Source organism: Rhinopithecus bieti, unplaced genomic scaffold, assembly GCF_001698545.2.
Source record: "Rhinopithecus bieti isolate Rb0 unplaced genomic scaffold, ASM169854v2 scaffold_21726, whole genome shotgun sequence".
Taxonomy (NCBI): Eukaryota; Metazoa; Chordata; class Mammalia; order Primates; family Cercopithecidae; genus Rhinopithecus; species Rhinopithecus bieti.
Genome location: NW_016811100.1, coordinates 145,878 through 161,761, shown reverse-complemented (window position 1 = coordinate 161,761; position 15,884 = coordinate 145,878). Strand labels below are relative to the sequence as shown.

The window sequence follows — 15,884 nt, the reverse complement described above, 5'->3', positions numbered from 1 at the left end:
AAACCATAACTGTCAGCAAACTATCACAAGGATGTTCTCACTCATAGGTGGGAACTAAACAATGAGAACACTTGGACACAGGGTGGGGAACATCACACACCCGGGCCTGTTGGGGGTCGGGGGGGCTAGGCGAGGGATAGCATTAGGAGAAATACCTAATATAAATGATTAGTTGATGTGTGCAGCAAACCAACATGGCATATGTATTCCTATGTAACAAACCTGCACGTTGTGCACATGTACCCTAGAACTTAAAGTATAATAAAAACAAACAAACAAAAACCACTGTGCTATTTTCTCTGTCCTCCATGGTTTCTGATGATAAATCTGCTATCATTAGAACTGTTTTTCCCCTACAGGTAGGGTGCCATTTTTTTGCTGCTTTCAAGATTTTTTTTCTGTCTTTCACTTTCAGACATTTGACCATACAGAGGTTTGTCATCACGTAGATTTGTTTGGGTTTAACCTCTTTGGGGCTGTTTTCAATCTGTAGGTTTATATACTTTTTGCCACATTTAAGAAGTTTTCAGCCATTACTTCTTTGAGTATTTTTCACAGCCTTTCCTTTTCCTCTCCTTCTAGGACTTATGATGCATCATATAACATCAGCTTTTGTTACAATCCTATAGGTCCCTGAGGCAGTGTTCATTTGTTTCCTCAATTTTCTCTCTGCAGTTTAGACTAAGCAGTTACTACTATTGTTCTATTATCCAGTTCACTATTTCTTTCCTTTATCTCCGTTCTGCTATTGAGCCCATTCACCAAGTTTTTTTTCCAGTGTACAAAGAGCTTTGAAAGAGTTTTAAAATTTCAATTACTGTATTTTTTCAGTTTTAAAATTCCTATTTGGTTCTTTTTTTCCATTTTGCATTCCTTTTGCTCAAATTGTTTGTTTGCTAAGATTCTTTTGTTTCAAGCATGTTCCCTGTTTGTTGAGGCATTTTCATGATTGCTGCACTGAAATCTTTGTAAGATAATTCGAACATCACTGCCATTTCACTGTTGGCACCTATTATCTTTTTTTTTCATTCAATTTAAGATCTTCCTGGTTCTAGGTATGATGAATGATTTTCTATTGAAACATGGGTATTTTAGATACTATTTTATGAGACTCTGTCTTTATTTAAACCACTGCTTTAGTTGGCTTCCTCTGACTCCACTCCAATAAGCGAAATGGTGGTGGTAGGGTGCTACTTCTTTACTGCCTGGGGATGGTGGAAGCAGAGCCACAGTTTTTTCTGTGATGTTTGGCTATAGAATGGTTACTTTCTAAGAGTGTTCTGACTTGTGAACACTGTTCTGACCTGCCTATTTCCTGGTTCTCCGGCTAGAAAACTTTCTTTTTCTGCGCCTGTTGACCTTTCTAGGTTGCCTGTTTCTCTAGCACCCAGTCTTGGGTATGTGGCAAAAAGAAAACTAAGGGAAATCATCACTATGTCATTCCTCTGGCACCAAGGTCTATAGCTGGTGTGTAGTAGGCTATGCCATCTAGGCTTATGTAAGTACACTCTATGATGCTCACATGACAATGAAACCACCCGGTGACATATTTCTCAGAATGTATCCCTGTTGTCAAGCAACGCATGACTGTATAATATTTTACCTAAGAAAGAATTCTTCAGTGAAAATACCAATGCTGTAGAATTACTGTGGTCAATTTCTAGGTTCAAGGGTTAATCAGAAGAGCTCCAAGTATCACTCTTAATAAATATTTACTGACTGCTTACTATGTTGAAGGCACATGCTAGTTGTTTCCCAAGACCCTGACCTCTGTTATCCTTACAACAGTGATTCTTAAATCATTTGTTTTTCAGAACTACTTTCTGTAGTTGCTCTTATAAGCTGTTCTTATCCAGAAATCGGGAACTAAGCATTACTTTGGATAAACTACGACTTTTCTTAGCTTCATCACCTCTTTTTATAAAATAAGAGTAATACATTTACCTTAGAAAGCATCAACTATGTAATCATCTCTTTATAATATGTATAAACACACTACCTCCAAACACATACAGCATAAAAGAATACACTGTGTTCAGAAAAGTTCCAACAGTCCAGGTTGATCAATGGAAATAATTGAAATAATACAAATTTCATCAATAGATGAAACAATTCTCATGCTTTGTAAAATATTACACAGCAATACTATAATACTTTAAGCAGAAGTGGTGATGTGATAATATATTGACAGTTAAAAAAATAAATAAAATTTAAAAAAATAAGCAGAAGTGGATATAAATAGCTACAAATGTTCTGGTGTCTTGAAACATTTCCAGATTTCATTAGTGTGTTCTTTATTTCCCTCCCATGCAACACAAAAAAGATTTCCCTACCATGCAACCCAAAGAACTTCAATACCTTGTATCTTTGAGTACAGTGGGTTCCCAGAGAAGAAAGCCATTTTGCTCAACATAATCTGAAAGAACAGAACTACACTATCCTCTTCCATTGGCCAGACTGACTTTATATGAATGTGATTAAAATATAACTCTCAGAAATTATAGGAAATTGTTTAGAAAAAGGGAGGGAGGGAAAATACGTACAAAGATGTAAGAAAGCATTCAGGCTTTAAGAGAAGGCTCAATATGATTTAAGAGTCTGACAGAAGGTAAATGTTACAAGGCATTTCAAAGGGAAGAAATTTTCCTACTTTATGATGTTCCAAGGCCATCTGACTAAAAACTTAAATAATAAAATGAAGATATGTAAAACATTTCTATTAAGTTAAAGATGAACATTTTAAAGGGCCTCTTATTTACCTCTTCTACATTGGAAGCAGTCTTAGCAGACGTTTCCATGAAGATAAGTCCATGTTCTCGTGCAAAAGCTTCACCTTCTTCTTTTTTTACTTCTCTTCTAGATTCTAAATCACTAAATATGGGAAAGAAAGGGTCGCATTATTAATCAACATGGTACAAATAGAAGCATCTGTGGAAAGTGTACCATGGAATTCAAAGTTGTGATGACCATTCTTTTAATTAATTTTTAACATACTAACTGTATTATTCAGGGTATTATAAGGGTTAGTATTTAGAACACACTGTCTAGTTGCCAAGAACAATCCAACAGAAGAAAGAGTCTGTGTTAAGAGTTCTAGAATGTCAGAACTAGCTGTGACTTAAGGGAGCCTCTAGTCTAATACCTTATATCTTTGAGTACAGTGCATTCCCAGAGAAGAAAGCCATTTTGCTCAACATAATTTGAAAGAGCAGGACTATACTATCCTCCTCCATTGGTCAAACTGACTGAGTTTCTATGAATGTGATTAAAATATAACTCTCAGAAACTATAGGAAATTGTTTAGTAAAATCCAAAGTACTAAAGATACATTACAACATTGATCCCAGTTTGTTTAATTCCCAGTTTCTTCTTAAAGCAAAACTGATATAGACAGAGAGAGAGAAGGAGGGAGGGAGGAGGACTAGAGAGAGAGAGAGAAAAGGAGAAAGGGTGGGAGGGAGAAAGTATAAGCTAGAAATTTCCGATGAAAGCAGGGTATTCATTTTATCATACTAGAATTGTATCAGTGAGGTGGGGAGGAAGTAGCAGTTGCTTTTAAAGCGTGTTTTATTTTAAGTTAAAACCTTTACTATTTCTTTTACATATTATTTACCATTACATGTTTATACATGAAAAAAGATGTATGATAATATCCACATACTTCCAGCTAGTCTTGACATATAATTTGCCAGATTTCAGGTTTCTTTCCCTTTAAGAAATAAAATCAGCAGAATCATCACCTGTGTGTCTCTGATCCCACTCTCCTCCCTCTTACCCTAAAGGTAACCATTACCTGAATTTGGTGTTTTCATTCTCATGCATGTTTTTGCATTTATACTCATGTTTATAACTATAAATGGTATTTCTTTTCATATCTTTAAAATTCAGATGTAGCTACTGTTTTACAACTTGTTAACCTTGGTCAACATTATGTTTTTCAAATTTATCCATATAACACATCTAGATCTAGTTTATTTTTTAACTGGTGTATTATAGCCTACTGAATGAATGCAATACAACTTAAATTCCCTATGAGACAAAGTTATTTAAAATTTTTCATTATTACAATGTTACAATAAGCATTTTATATATATATATATATATATTGTGTATACATGTGCCAAGGCTTTTCCAGGGCAGTTTTTAAAAATTTTTTCAGAGACAAAGTCTCACTATGTGGCTCAGGCTGGTCTTGAACTCCTGGACTCAAGTGGATCCTCCCACTTTGGCCTTCCCAATTGCTAGGATTACAGGACTGAGCCACTACGCTAAGCCTGGGTAGGATTTTTCAAACTGTGTCATGACTCAATGAATTGTAAAAATCACTCAGTAGGAAATAATCAGAATTTTTTTAAAAAAAGAAACAATAGGCCGGGTGCAGTGGCTCACGCCTGTAATCCCAGTACTTTGGGAGGCCGAGGCGGGAGGGTCACCTCAGGTTAGGAGTTCAAGACCAGTTTGGCCAACATGGTGAAACTCCTTCTCTACAAAATACAAAAATTAGCTGGGTATGAGGGCGGGTGCCTATAATCCCAGCTACTCAGGAGGATGAGGAGGAAGAATTGCTTGAACCTGGGAGGCGGAGGCTGCAGTGAGCAGAGATCATGCCACTGCATATACTGTTTCATGGAACTTATGTATAAAGGTATAATTTATGAATATTTTGTTTTATGTGTAGGTGTATACACAATTTATTTACTAGGTCATGATGTAAAATATATTTCTTACCATAGGTCAAGTCAAAAACTCAAAAGCCATAGTACCTGATTATATACTGAGTGCAAAGTTTTAAAAATACCTCAGTTTTCCAGGCATTACATCATATTGTTGTCTTAGTTCACTCCCTCTGAATTCCACTTAAGTTGCTTAGGTTACTTAAGCATCTTTCTTTTAATTTATGCCCCCTTTTTGTTTAGAGTTTGCATTGTAATACTTATACTATTAAAAAACTTTCATCTTTTAAACGTCTGCTTCCTATTTCTTATGTAACTAATTTATTAATACAATGCCATAGTAAGAAAAATCTGTGTCATCTGTCGCTCTGACTAGGTCACTGCCCTTCACTGGTTCCCTACTGCTTAATGCCTCTAATTCAAAAATTGCTTATTCCCTGTTTTGATGTCTACCCACAATTCAATTCATCTAAAAATAATAATCTCATTTATTTCTGTTCTTTGTTGTTCATTATACTCCTGATTTTAAAGGTCACCCACCTACGATCATCAGGAACATCTCTTGTTTACATACTATGCTTTGTTTATGTCTTCTCACATTTGAACTATCAGCTCCTAGTGGTCGGCAACCAAATTTAAGCCACCAGTAAGCTGTCACTCATCATGTTTCAGATACAAAGAAAAAATCGGTAAAATAAAAGGATTAAAATTCTCTTTATTCTCCAAGTATTTTTCTCTTATTATTTCATACCTTGAATGGCAGAATAACTATTTCCATCACAGAAAGACTAAAGCTTCCTTCCAATAGCTTCATAACCTTAAAAAGATTTAGTGAGACGATTTAAATGTGGAAAAGAATACCCAGGAAAGACCTTCAGAGAATATAATGGTTTCTTCTCTACACAAACAAGCAATGTTTATCTTTTTATAATGTAAGTATCACTTAAGTAAATATTTTCTCTTAATAGCAAATCTCAATTTCTATTAAAACAACACTCTAAAATCTATACAGTGTAATGATGTTTTACATTATAGTTTTATAGCTTTTTTGAGGTCTAATAGACATAAAAGAAGTTGTACTTAAAAGCAAAATTTGTTTAGTTTTAAGATATGTATGCCTGTGAAGCCATCCGTCTCCCAAAAGTTTCCTCAGACTCCATTGTAACTCATCCCTTCTTGCCACTGCACCCTAGGCAGCTGATGATCTGCTTTCTGCCACTACAGATAAGTCCGCATTTACTAGGATTTTTATATAAACGTAATCACATGATATTTTTGATCTGAGTTTTTTACTCTGTAATTATTTTGAGAATCATCCATTTTGCTGCATGTATCAATAGTTCATTCCTCTTTATAGCTGAGCCGTAGTCTGTGGTAAGGCTATATCACTGTTTTTCCATTCATCTGTTAATTGATATTTGAGTTGTTTCCAGTTTGGGGCTATTACAAATAAAGCTGGTATGAATATTTGTACATAATTCTGTGGACATACGAAGACATATTTACGTTGTGTAAACATCTGGGAGTAAAATGGCTAGGAAATATAGACATGTGTTTAATTTCTTTTTTTGAGACAGGGTCTTGCTCTGTGGCCTAGCCAGGAATACAGTGGCGTGATCATGGTTCACTGCAGCCTCGACCTCTCAGGCTTAAGTGATCCTACCACCTCAGCCTCTGGAGTAGTAGCTGGGACTGTAAGTATGCACCACCATGTTCAGCTACTTATTTTAAAAATTTATTATTTTTGTATAGACGAAGTCTCCCTACATTGCCCAGCCTGGTCTCAAACTACTAGGCTCAAGTGATCCTCCCGCCTCGGCCTGCTAATTTCTAAAGAAACTACCAAATTGTTTTCCAAAGTGATTGTATCATTTTACGTTCCCATCAGTAGTATATCTTCTGTAGTGAACTGCTGGTTCAAATCTTTTGTTCATTTTTAAAAACTGGATGTCTTATTAATGAATTATAAGCATTTTTCATATATTCTAGATATAAATCCTTTGTCAGTTATGTTTCACAAATATTTCCTCCCAGTCTGTAGCTTGCCTCTTCATTTTTGTAACTGTTTTCTTCAAATTTATTTATTTAAATTGATAGATAAAATTGCATATATTTATCATGCAGAACATATTGTTTTGAAGTATATATACACTGTGGAATGGCTAAATCTAGCTAATTTGCATTATCTCACAGTTATTTTTTGTGGTGAAAACACTTAACATCCACTCAGCATTTTTCCAGAATGCACTATATTACCATTAACCATGTCACGATGTTGTAAAATAATGTAACTGTCTTTTGAAGAACAAAGTTTTAAATTCAGTTAAAGAGCAATTTATTGATTTTTTTCTGTTTATAGTTCATGCTTTTTTCTGTCCCATTTAAGAAATGTTTGCCAAAATAGGGTCACTAAAATTTGTTTTCTCTAGAAATTTTAAGTAGTTTTAGCTCTTACACTTAGGTCTATGATCCACTTCCAGTTAATTTTTGTATATGGTATAATGCAAGGGTTGAGGTTCATATTTTTACATACGACTATTAACTGATTCAGCATCATCTGATGAAAAGATTACCCCTTCTTCAACTAAGTTAGCATCTCTGTCAAAAAATTAATATATCATATATATCATTAATATATCATGAATCTACTTCTGGAACTTCTTATTCAGCTCTACTGATCTATGTCTGCTTATGCCAAACAATATTAAATTGATTATAGTATAATAAATCTTAAAATTTGTAGAATAGTAAATTCTCTTCAATATTGTGCCTCTTTGTCAAAGCTGATTTGGCTATTCGGTAGACTTTGCATTTTCATAGAACTTTAAAGTCAGCTTGTCAATATCTACACTCCGAAAAAAAGTCTGCCAACATTTGATAGTTTGATTAGGGTTACAATGAAACTTTTTTTTTTCCTTGGAGACAGTGGAGTCTCGCTTTTTTGCCCAGGCTGGAGTACAGCTGGCTCAATCATAGCTCACTGCAACCTTGAGCTCCTGGATTCAAGCAATCCTCTCACTTCTGTTTTCTAAGTAGAGCTAAAGGCATGTACCAGCAAGCCTAGCTAGTTTTTTTTAAAATTATTATTTTATTTTTTGTAGAGACAAGATCTTGCTACATTCCCAGGTTGGTCTTGAACTCCTTGCCTCATGTGATCCTCCTGCCTTGGCCTCTCAAAGTGCTGGGATTACAGATGTGAGCCACTGTACCTGGCCTTCAATGAATTTTTACATAAATTTGAGAAGACATCTTATATTTAGTCTTACAATCCATGACTATGATTATATCTCTTTATTTAGTCTATTTACAATATTCTCTTTATCTTTTTATCTATAGTGATGTCAACCTTTCTTTCCTGATATTGCTAATGTTTGTCTTTTTACCTGATCAGTATCTACTTTATTTTATCTTCTGAAGAACTAGCTTTTGGTTTCATTGGTTTTCTCTTTCTCTTTTTTTTCACGGGCAGGTGGCTTTCCTTGAGTTTGATTTGCTCTTACTCCAGTTTCTTAAGGCAAAAAAATTATGCTATTTTCTTTGTTTTTTTTTGAGACAAGGTCTTGCTCAGTTGCCTAGGCTGGAGTACAGTGGCATGAACAGAGTTCACTGCAGCCTCAACTGGGCTCAAGTGATTCTCCCACCTCAGCCTCCCAAGTAGCTGGAACCACAGGAATGCACCATCGTGTCTGGCTAAATTTTGTAATTTTTTGTAGAGATGGAGTCTCCCTGTGTTGCCCAGGCAGATCTTGAACTCCTGGGATCAAGCAATCCTCCACCTGGGCCTCCCAAACTGTTGGGATCACAGATGTGAGCCACTGTACCTGGCCCTAGGCTGTTCATTTAAAAATTTTCTTAATAGTACTATTTTAATTGCATCTCACACATTTTCAAAGATTGCAGAGAGAGAAGTTAACTTGTGGGAATAAATGCAAATAATTCCTGTTCATGGAAACACAGACTGTGTCCTGTGGAATAAAATTAATACCCTGTTAATATTGTTCAGTTTTGCATTCATCTTGTAAATGCATTTCAGTATTCCTTATTTGATTGTAAATGTGTGGTACTTTGAGTTCCCTTCTGAACTGGTTGAAATATCTTACCAGTTTCCTTATCTTGTTAATTAATGAGATAAAAGTTTTGAGATGTCCTCATTATCACATAAGCCATGATTTTGCCTATCTAATATTAATATAACCCTAAAGAAGGAAAGGGCTGGGTGTGGTGGCTTTTACCTGTAATCCCACTACTTTTGGAGGCCCAGGTGGGAGAATCACTTGAGGTTAGGAGACCAGCTTGGGCAACAAAGTGAGACCCTTTCTTTACAACAAATAAGAAGACTAACTGGGGGTGGTCATGCATGCCTATAGTCTCAGCTACTTGGGAGGCTGAGGCAGGATTCCCTTGAGCCCAGGAGGCCGAGCTGCAGTAAGCTATGATCACACCACTGCACTCTAGCCTGGGTAACAGAGACCCTGTCTCAAACAAAAGAAACAAAACAAAATAAAACAAAAAGAATGGTGCCTAGCATTTTGAAAATACTAATATTTTCTTACCACTGTAAGTTTCTACAAAAATTAGTGAAAACTTTCCCACACTCTTGGAAGTTTATGGAAACTGGTCAAGCAAGAAGGTTTTCTCATATTTTAAATGGACAGCACAAAGATGTTCAATCCATCTCCCCAAATAAATCAGTAGGTTTTAACTTTACATCAGGAATCTGATAAAACTCCTTCAGATTACTTTTAAAGTACTTCTTTACACAAAAACTATTTCAAATAATAACAGTAATAATCTCCAAGAAAGTTTATTATCATCATTTTAAAAATCAAAAGAAACACCTTAGAATTTCTGAAATTTTATAACTTAAGAGGCTGGTAACTCACAGTTGAACACATGTTAAGGAAAGTAGTCAAATAAACAGTACAGTCTTCATCACTAATGCAATGTAAACTCTAAATTAGCCTTTTTACCTTTTATTTCCAATAAGCATAATGACCATGTTGGAATTGGAATGCTGGCGGGCATCTTCTAACCAGGTTGTCAAGTGGTTGAATGTATCTCTCCTAAACATAAATAATAATTTAATTACTATGTTCAAAGCATTTCCCTCAGTATACAACGAACAATATACATATTATTAAAGATAACCATTTTTAGCCACATCCACTTATGTAACGAGAAGTAGTTTTAAGCACCATATCTGGGTTTAGAGTTCACTGATTACACTTCAGTTTATAAATTCAATGTAATCACACTTTAGAAAATTCCAATGAATAAATAAAATTGCCAATTTCAATTTGAAGGTGCTAATTCAAATAAAAACAATTCAGGTGCAGGTTTCTGTAGTAAATTTAAATTGGACTCAAGACGCAGTTTTAAAGGTGAGTAGCCAGGGCAGAAAGGGTAAGCTGTTCTTTCATCACTGTTAACCACATTTATTTAGAAAAACTCTCTGTATTGACTACTGAATTGCAAAGTTTTCAAGTTCTCACCGTGTAATATCGTAAACTAGTAAAGCTCCTGCTGCACCTCTGTAATACGACCTTGTGATGGAACGAAAGGATTCTTGCCCTGCCTGTGATGAAAGAAAAGGTTGGAGAGTTTCCTTTAATACAATGTCCTCTATATTTTCATATTATTCATATACAGAATACAGGCAGGTAGGGAAGGAGTGCATAAAGGGAGAGAAGAAAACTTAACTTCATCAGTCTTAGGAAAAAGTTACAAAATACCACTATTGCTCAAGATTGCTCAAGTCAACCAGACGCACATGTAGTGCACACATAGTCGCTCCTGCAACCTCCCCACCCCGCAGACCTCTAAACCCTTTTTGGCAATCCCTGACAACCCAATTTACTGAATGGCTTCACAATACATGAATCATTATTAAAGGACAGAATGGACTCCTAGCAACTAAGCTCTGAAGACAAATTTGAAAGGAAGCAAATAACCCAGAGCCTCACATTTGAATTCAATAACCCACTCCCTGGGGCAGCTGTTGACACTAGAATAAATAAAGCCCATTGTAAATAAATGATGAATGACATCTTTACGCCCACCATCTGCTGGTGTAAAGGTTGTTGGAAGGCCAAGGATGCAGATTTTATCAGTTATATCATAAACTGCAGTGAGCTTTCAACAGTCATCAAATGGAATTCTTTGAGCAATCATTTTATTATGAAAAACAAAATGGTTCTGAATTTAATTTATATAAGTTTTCTCTCCACACTTAATCAATTTTCTCTGTATTTGATATATAACGCTTGTCAAAAGGCAACAGGATGTAAAAGTCATCTTTATATCCACTTGTGAAACAGACACAAGAGATTATGCAAAGCTAGGTGATTTCTCTTTTACTTGTGGTACTAATTTCTGTTTTTTAAAGAATTGCTGGGGAGGAATGTGACTGTTGTCTCTGAGTTTAAAACGGAGACAGCTCTTATAATAAGTTATTTTCATTTTAATCCCTTCTTTTCTACTTTTGCAAAATGTAAGCATTTTAATTAAGTAAACGTAAAGCCAATTTTAACGATTTTTATATTCAAAATCCCCTAACTTGAAAAATATTGACGTTTACACATTCTGAGTTCTCATCTTGCAATGGAAATATTTAGCCCTTCCCACCCTCAGAATGCGCATGGACGGCTCCTGTTCTGCCATGTTTAACACTCAACAGTCTACAATATCTTGCTCTTCTTAGCCCTTCTTCTATACTCCCTCCCTCCCCGACCCCCTGCATGTAGCTAAGTGTGTGCTAGGCACTGGGTCTGGCACATAAGCAGGCATTCAGAGAAAGCCTGTTGAGTGAAAAAATGGAAAAATAGGCCGGGCATGGTGGCTCATGCATGTAATCCCAGCACTTCGGGAGGCCATGGCTGGTGGATCGCTTAAGCCTGGGAGTTTAACCCATTTATGCCTAGTGTTCCATTATTGGAATGCTAAGCTTGTGGGAGTTATTTACATCCTACTGCTCAAGGCCACTGACAAGGTCTGATTTTTCACAAAAAAAAATTAGCAATCTCCTGCATAAATGGGTTAAGACCAGCCTGGGCAACATGGCAAAACCCTGTCTCTACTAAAAATACAAAAATTAGCCCAGTGTGGTGGCACGCCAAGCTACTTGGGAGGCTGAGGGAGGAGGATCTTCTGACCCCAGGTGAGGAGGTTGCAGTGAGATGTAACTGCACCACTGTACTCCAGCCTTGCTAACAGAGCAACACCTGGTCTCCAAAAACAAAAACAAAAAACCAACAAAAAAGTGAAAGAAGAAATCCTAATGTCTTAGTTATACGCATAAAATAATCAGTACTCCATCCCATGTAGCTGAGTGGACATCTGTAAATCCTAACGTGCTAAGATTCAATGCAAATAACTTCTCCCATGTGGAAACTAACAATTAGACCCTCTCTTGGGTAGGCAATTTTGGCAGTTAGAATAATATCATGCTAACTTAGATAGTGAGAGAGCCATCACATAAAAGGGCTTTATAAAAATAGCCAAATCATCTCACATAGTTTAGGTCAAACTGAAGACAGCTGGGTATAGCGGCTCACGTCACTTTGGGAGGCTGAGGCAGGAGTATTGCTTTAGGCCAGGAGTTCAAAACCAGCCTGGCTAACATGGCGAGTCCCCATCTCTACAGAAAAATTTTCAAAATTAGCTGGGTGTTGTGGCTCACACATGCAGTCCCAGCCACTTGGGAGGCTGAAGCAGGAGGATCACTTGAGCCTAGGAGTTCAAGGCTACAGTGAGCTATAATCACACCACTGCACTCCAGCCTGGGCAACAGATGAGACCCTGTCTCTTTAAAAAAAAAAAAAAAAAAAGAAAACAACAACAACAACAACAAACAACAAGAAGATACCTTGTTTTTATTTTAAATTCATTGTTTTTTAAAATTTATTTTATTTTATTTTTTTATAGAGACCAGGTTTTACCATGTTGCCCAGGGTGGTCTCAAACTACTGGACTTTAAGCAATCAACCTGCCTTGGTCTCCTAAAAGTGCTGGGGTTACAGGTGTGAGCCACTGTTCCAGGCCACATTCACTGTTCTGAAGGCACACTGGCAGGAAATATCTTCTTTCACTGCTGAGCACAGGAAAACTAAGGACTAGATCTTTAGGGATTAATTTCACTGTAAATCCTATGTATCAAGAAAGGATTCTGTGTTAGGTACAGTAGTTCCCCCTTATTTGAGGTTTTGCTTTCTGAGGTTTCAGTTATTGGTGGTCAACTGCAGTCTGAAAATATTAAATGGAAAAGTCCAGAAATAATAATTCCTAAGTTTTAAATTGTACACTCTTCTGAGTAGTGTGATAAAAGTCTCCCACTGTCCTGCTGCTCCGTGCTGCTGGGGATGTGAATCATTCCTTTTTCCAGTCTATCTTCACTGTATACACTACACTACCTGCCTGGTAGTCACTTAGCACAGGTTGAGCACTCCTTATCCGAAATGCTTTGAACCAGAAGTGTTTCCGATTTTAGAATATTTGCATTATACTTATCAGTTGAGCATCCCTAATCTGAAAACTAAAATCCAAAACGCACCAAAGAGCATCTCCTCTGAGGGTCATGTGAAAGCTCAAAAAGTTTGGGATTTTCAAATTAGGGTGCTTAAACTGCAGCTGTCTCTGTTATGGGATCGAAAAACTAGTATATATAGAGTTCAGCACTATCTGCAATTTCAGGCATCTTCTGGGGGTGTTAGCATCTATTCTTCATGGATAAGGAGGAACTACTGTAATACAAAAAAGATACGTATTTTGTTAGTTCAAAACAAAAATCAGGTTTACAGCTCTAATATCGCCCATGGCTGATCATTAAGCAAAGGTAAAGTCCTTTAAAACAATCTCTCCAGGAACATTCTGTGGGATGAATTAAAATGAACACATTGCTAGAAAAGCACTACTATAAGATCTAAAATTTCCAGTTCAGAGCCTAGATAAAAGAATAAAAGACAAAACAAATTTAGGAAAAGGAGAAAGGCAAACTTTCATAACCATTCTCATTCCTTCTGAACAAAGAACAAAACATGTTCCAATATGGAAATAACTTACACAATACATTTGAATCTACACTTCTGTCCATTACAAAATCAAACAAAAACTTGAGCAAATAAAAAAACACAATTCCCACTGAAGACTATGACTGTAGCTATGCATCTTAAGATCTATGATTATTTTATAATAAATAAAGATGAGTATTCAGAATAGTTTACAAATTCTTGAGAACTTACTTATCTGAAAACTATCACAACTCTGGCCTATTCTCTTATGGCTTCTCTAACTATAAACAAACTGTTATAAAACAACTAACTGAATAAAGTTAGCCCAAAGGTTAACAACCTTGACGTATTAAAGCAAAGTAATCTGATTTTTAAAAAGTACCTTCGGCCGGGCATAGTGGCTCACGCCTGTAATCCCAGCACTTTGGGAGGCCGAGACGGGCAGATCACAAGGTCAGGAGTTTGAGACCAGCCTGACCAACTGGTGAAAACCTATCTCTACTAAAAAATACAAAAATTAGCTAGGCGTGGTGGTGCACACCTATAATCCTAGCTACTCCTACTCGGGAGGCTGGGGCAGGAGAATCACTTGAAGCCAGGAGGTGGAGATTGCAGTGAGATGAGATCACGCCATTGCACTCTAGCCTAGGCAACAGAGCGAGGCTGTGTCTTGGGGGGGGAAAAAAAGTACTTGAATATATAACTATCCAAACTAGGACTGACCTACGTTGTTTTAAGTGAAACAAAATGGTTAACTTAGGGCTGGGCGTGGTGGCTCATGCCTGTAATTCCAGCACTTTGGGAGGCCAAGGCAGGCAGATCACGAGGTCAAGAGATTGAGACCATCCTGGCTAACACGGTGAAACCCCATCTCTGTGAGCCGAGATTGTGCCACTGCACTCCAGCCTGGGTGAGAGAGCAAGACTCTGTCTCAAAAAAAAAAAAAAAAAAAAAGTTAACTTAGGAATTGTGAATGTTGTGTTTGATCCTCTTCACTATATCACTATAAACTGTTGGTTAAAAGGGATTTTTGGAAGCTTGAAACCAAACAGGATACAAAATTCTTTGTACGTAATAGTAAGATTCCTGAGAGTAGCTTAGAGTGTAAAGAAAAACACATTTCATCAAACAGGAATGATGCCTAAGTGAACAGCACCACAAAACAAACTTAGGGTGCAGTGGCCAGAGTGGACAGTAAGTTCTCTTGGCTCACAACATAACTGTTAGATTTATTTTAAAATCCGCAAGATTAGCTGGGTGTGGTGGCTCATGCCTATAATCCCAGCACTTTGGGAGGCCAAGGCGGATGGATCACCTGAGGTCAGGAGCTTGAGACCAGCCTGGCCAACACCGTGAAACCCCGTCTCTACAAAAAATACAAAATTAGCCAGGCGTGGTGGCATGTGCCTGTAATCCCAGCTATTCTAGAGGCTGAGGCAGGAGAATCACTTCAACCCAGGAGGCGGAGACTGCAGTGAGCTGAGATTATGCCACGGCACTCTAGCCTGGGCGACAGAGCTGGACTCTGTCTGCAAAACAAAACAAAACAAAACAAAACAAAAAACAATTCACAAAATACTCAGAGATACAAAAAAGTAAAGCAGAACAAGTCTGCCTAAGAGATAAAGAACATGCTCATTTTTAGTGATGCTTAATATTAAATCAGAGTCATGGAACATCTGTGCAAAAGAAGTCTTACACCTTCATCTTTCATGTGAGGATTGCCAAATCAAAATTGATCTTTTGCATCATAATTTTAAAACTTATTTCTAACTGCCAGATAAAGAATCCCCCAAATTGGCTTTCCCATGCATCTAAGTCTTTTGGTGAATAGCAGTATTTGTAGTAACCATGCTGGCAACTAGTAGTCATCTTTACCTCTTCTTCCTCTTCTACTCCTATAAAACATAACTTTATACATATTAAGCTATAGTTCAAAAATCTCTAAATACCCTGAATTAAAGTCCTAAGCTCTTGAGAATCAGATCTCTATTTGTCTCACATGAATTTTTTCTTATTCAATCAGTCTTATTCATACAAGTCCATTTTTTTCTACTGATATCTTGTCTATAGTCTGAAAACTCCTGCTTTTGTGCCTCTGCTTAACTCCTTGCCTGAAAAACTATTTTCTTCTCTCTCCACCTATCCAATTTCCATTTCCTTTGAGGACCAGCTCAAGTCCCTAATTCTTTCACAAAGCTGGGAA

The 15,884-nt window shown here is 36.8% G+C and overlaps 1 protein-coding gene across 1 annotated transcript in view; it reads right to left on the bottom strand.

Moving 5' to 3' along the window:
• The window catches only part of RAB2A (RAB2A, member RAS oncogene family), a 106,406-nt gene that overhangs the window by 28,054 nt on the left and 62,468 nt on the right, over window positions 1-15,884 (bottom strand). Inside the window, exons 4-6 of the mRNA XM_017893476.1 lie at window positions 10,166-10,248; window positions 9,644-9,736; window positions 2,760-2,871 (exon numbers count right to left, since the gene is read on the bottom strand). Of these exons, the coding sequence (XP_017748965.1) occupies window positions 2,760-2,871; window positions 9,644-9,736; window positions 10,166-10,248 (288 nt within the window). The remainder of the gene's footprint in view (window positions 1-2,759; window positions 2,872-9,643; window positions 9,737-10,165; window positions 10,249-15,884) is intronic.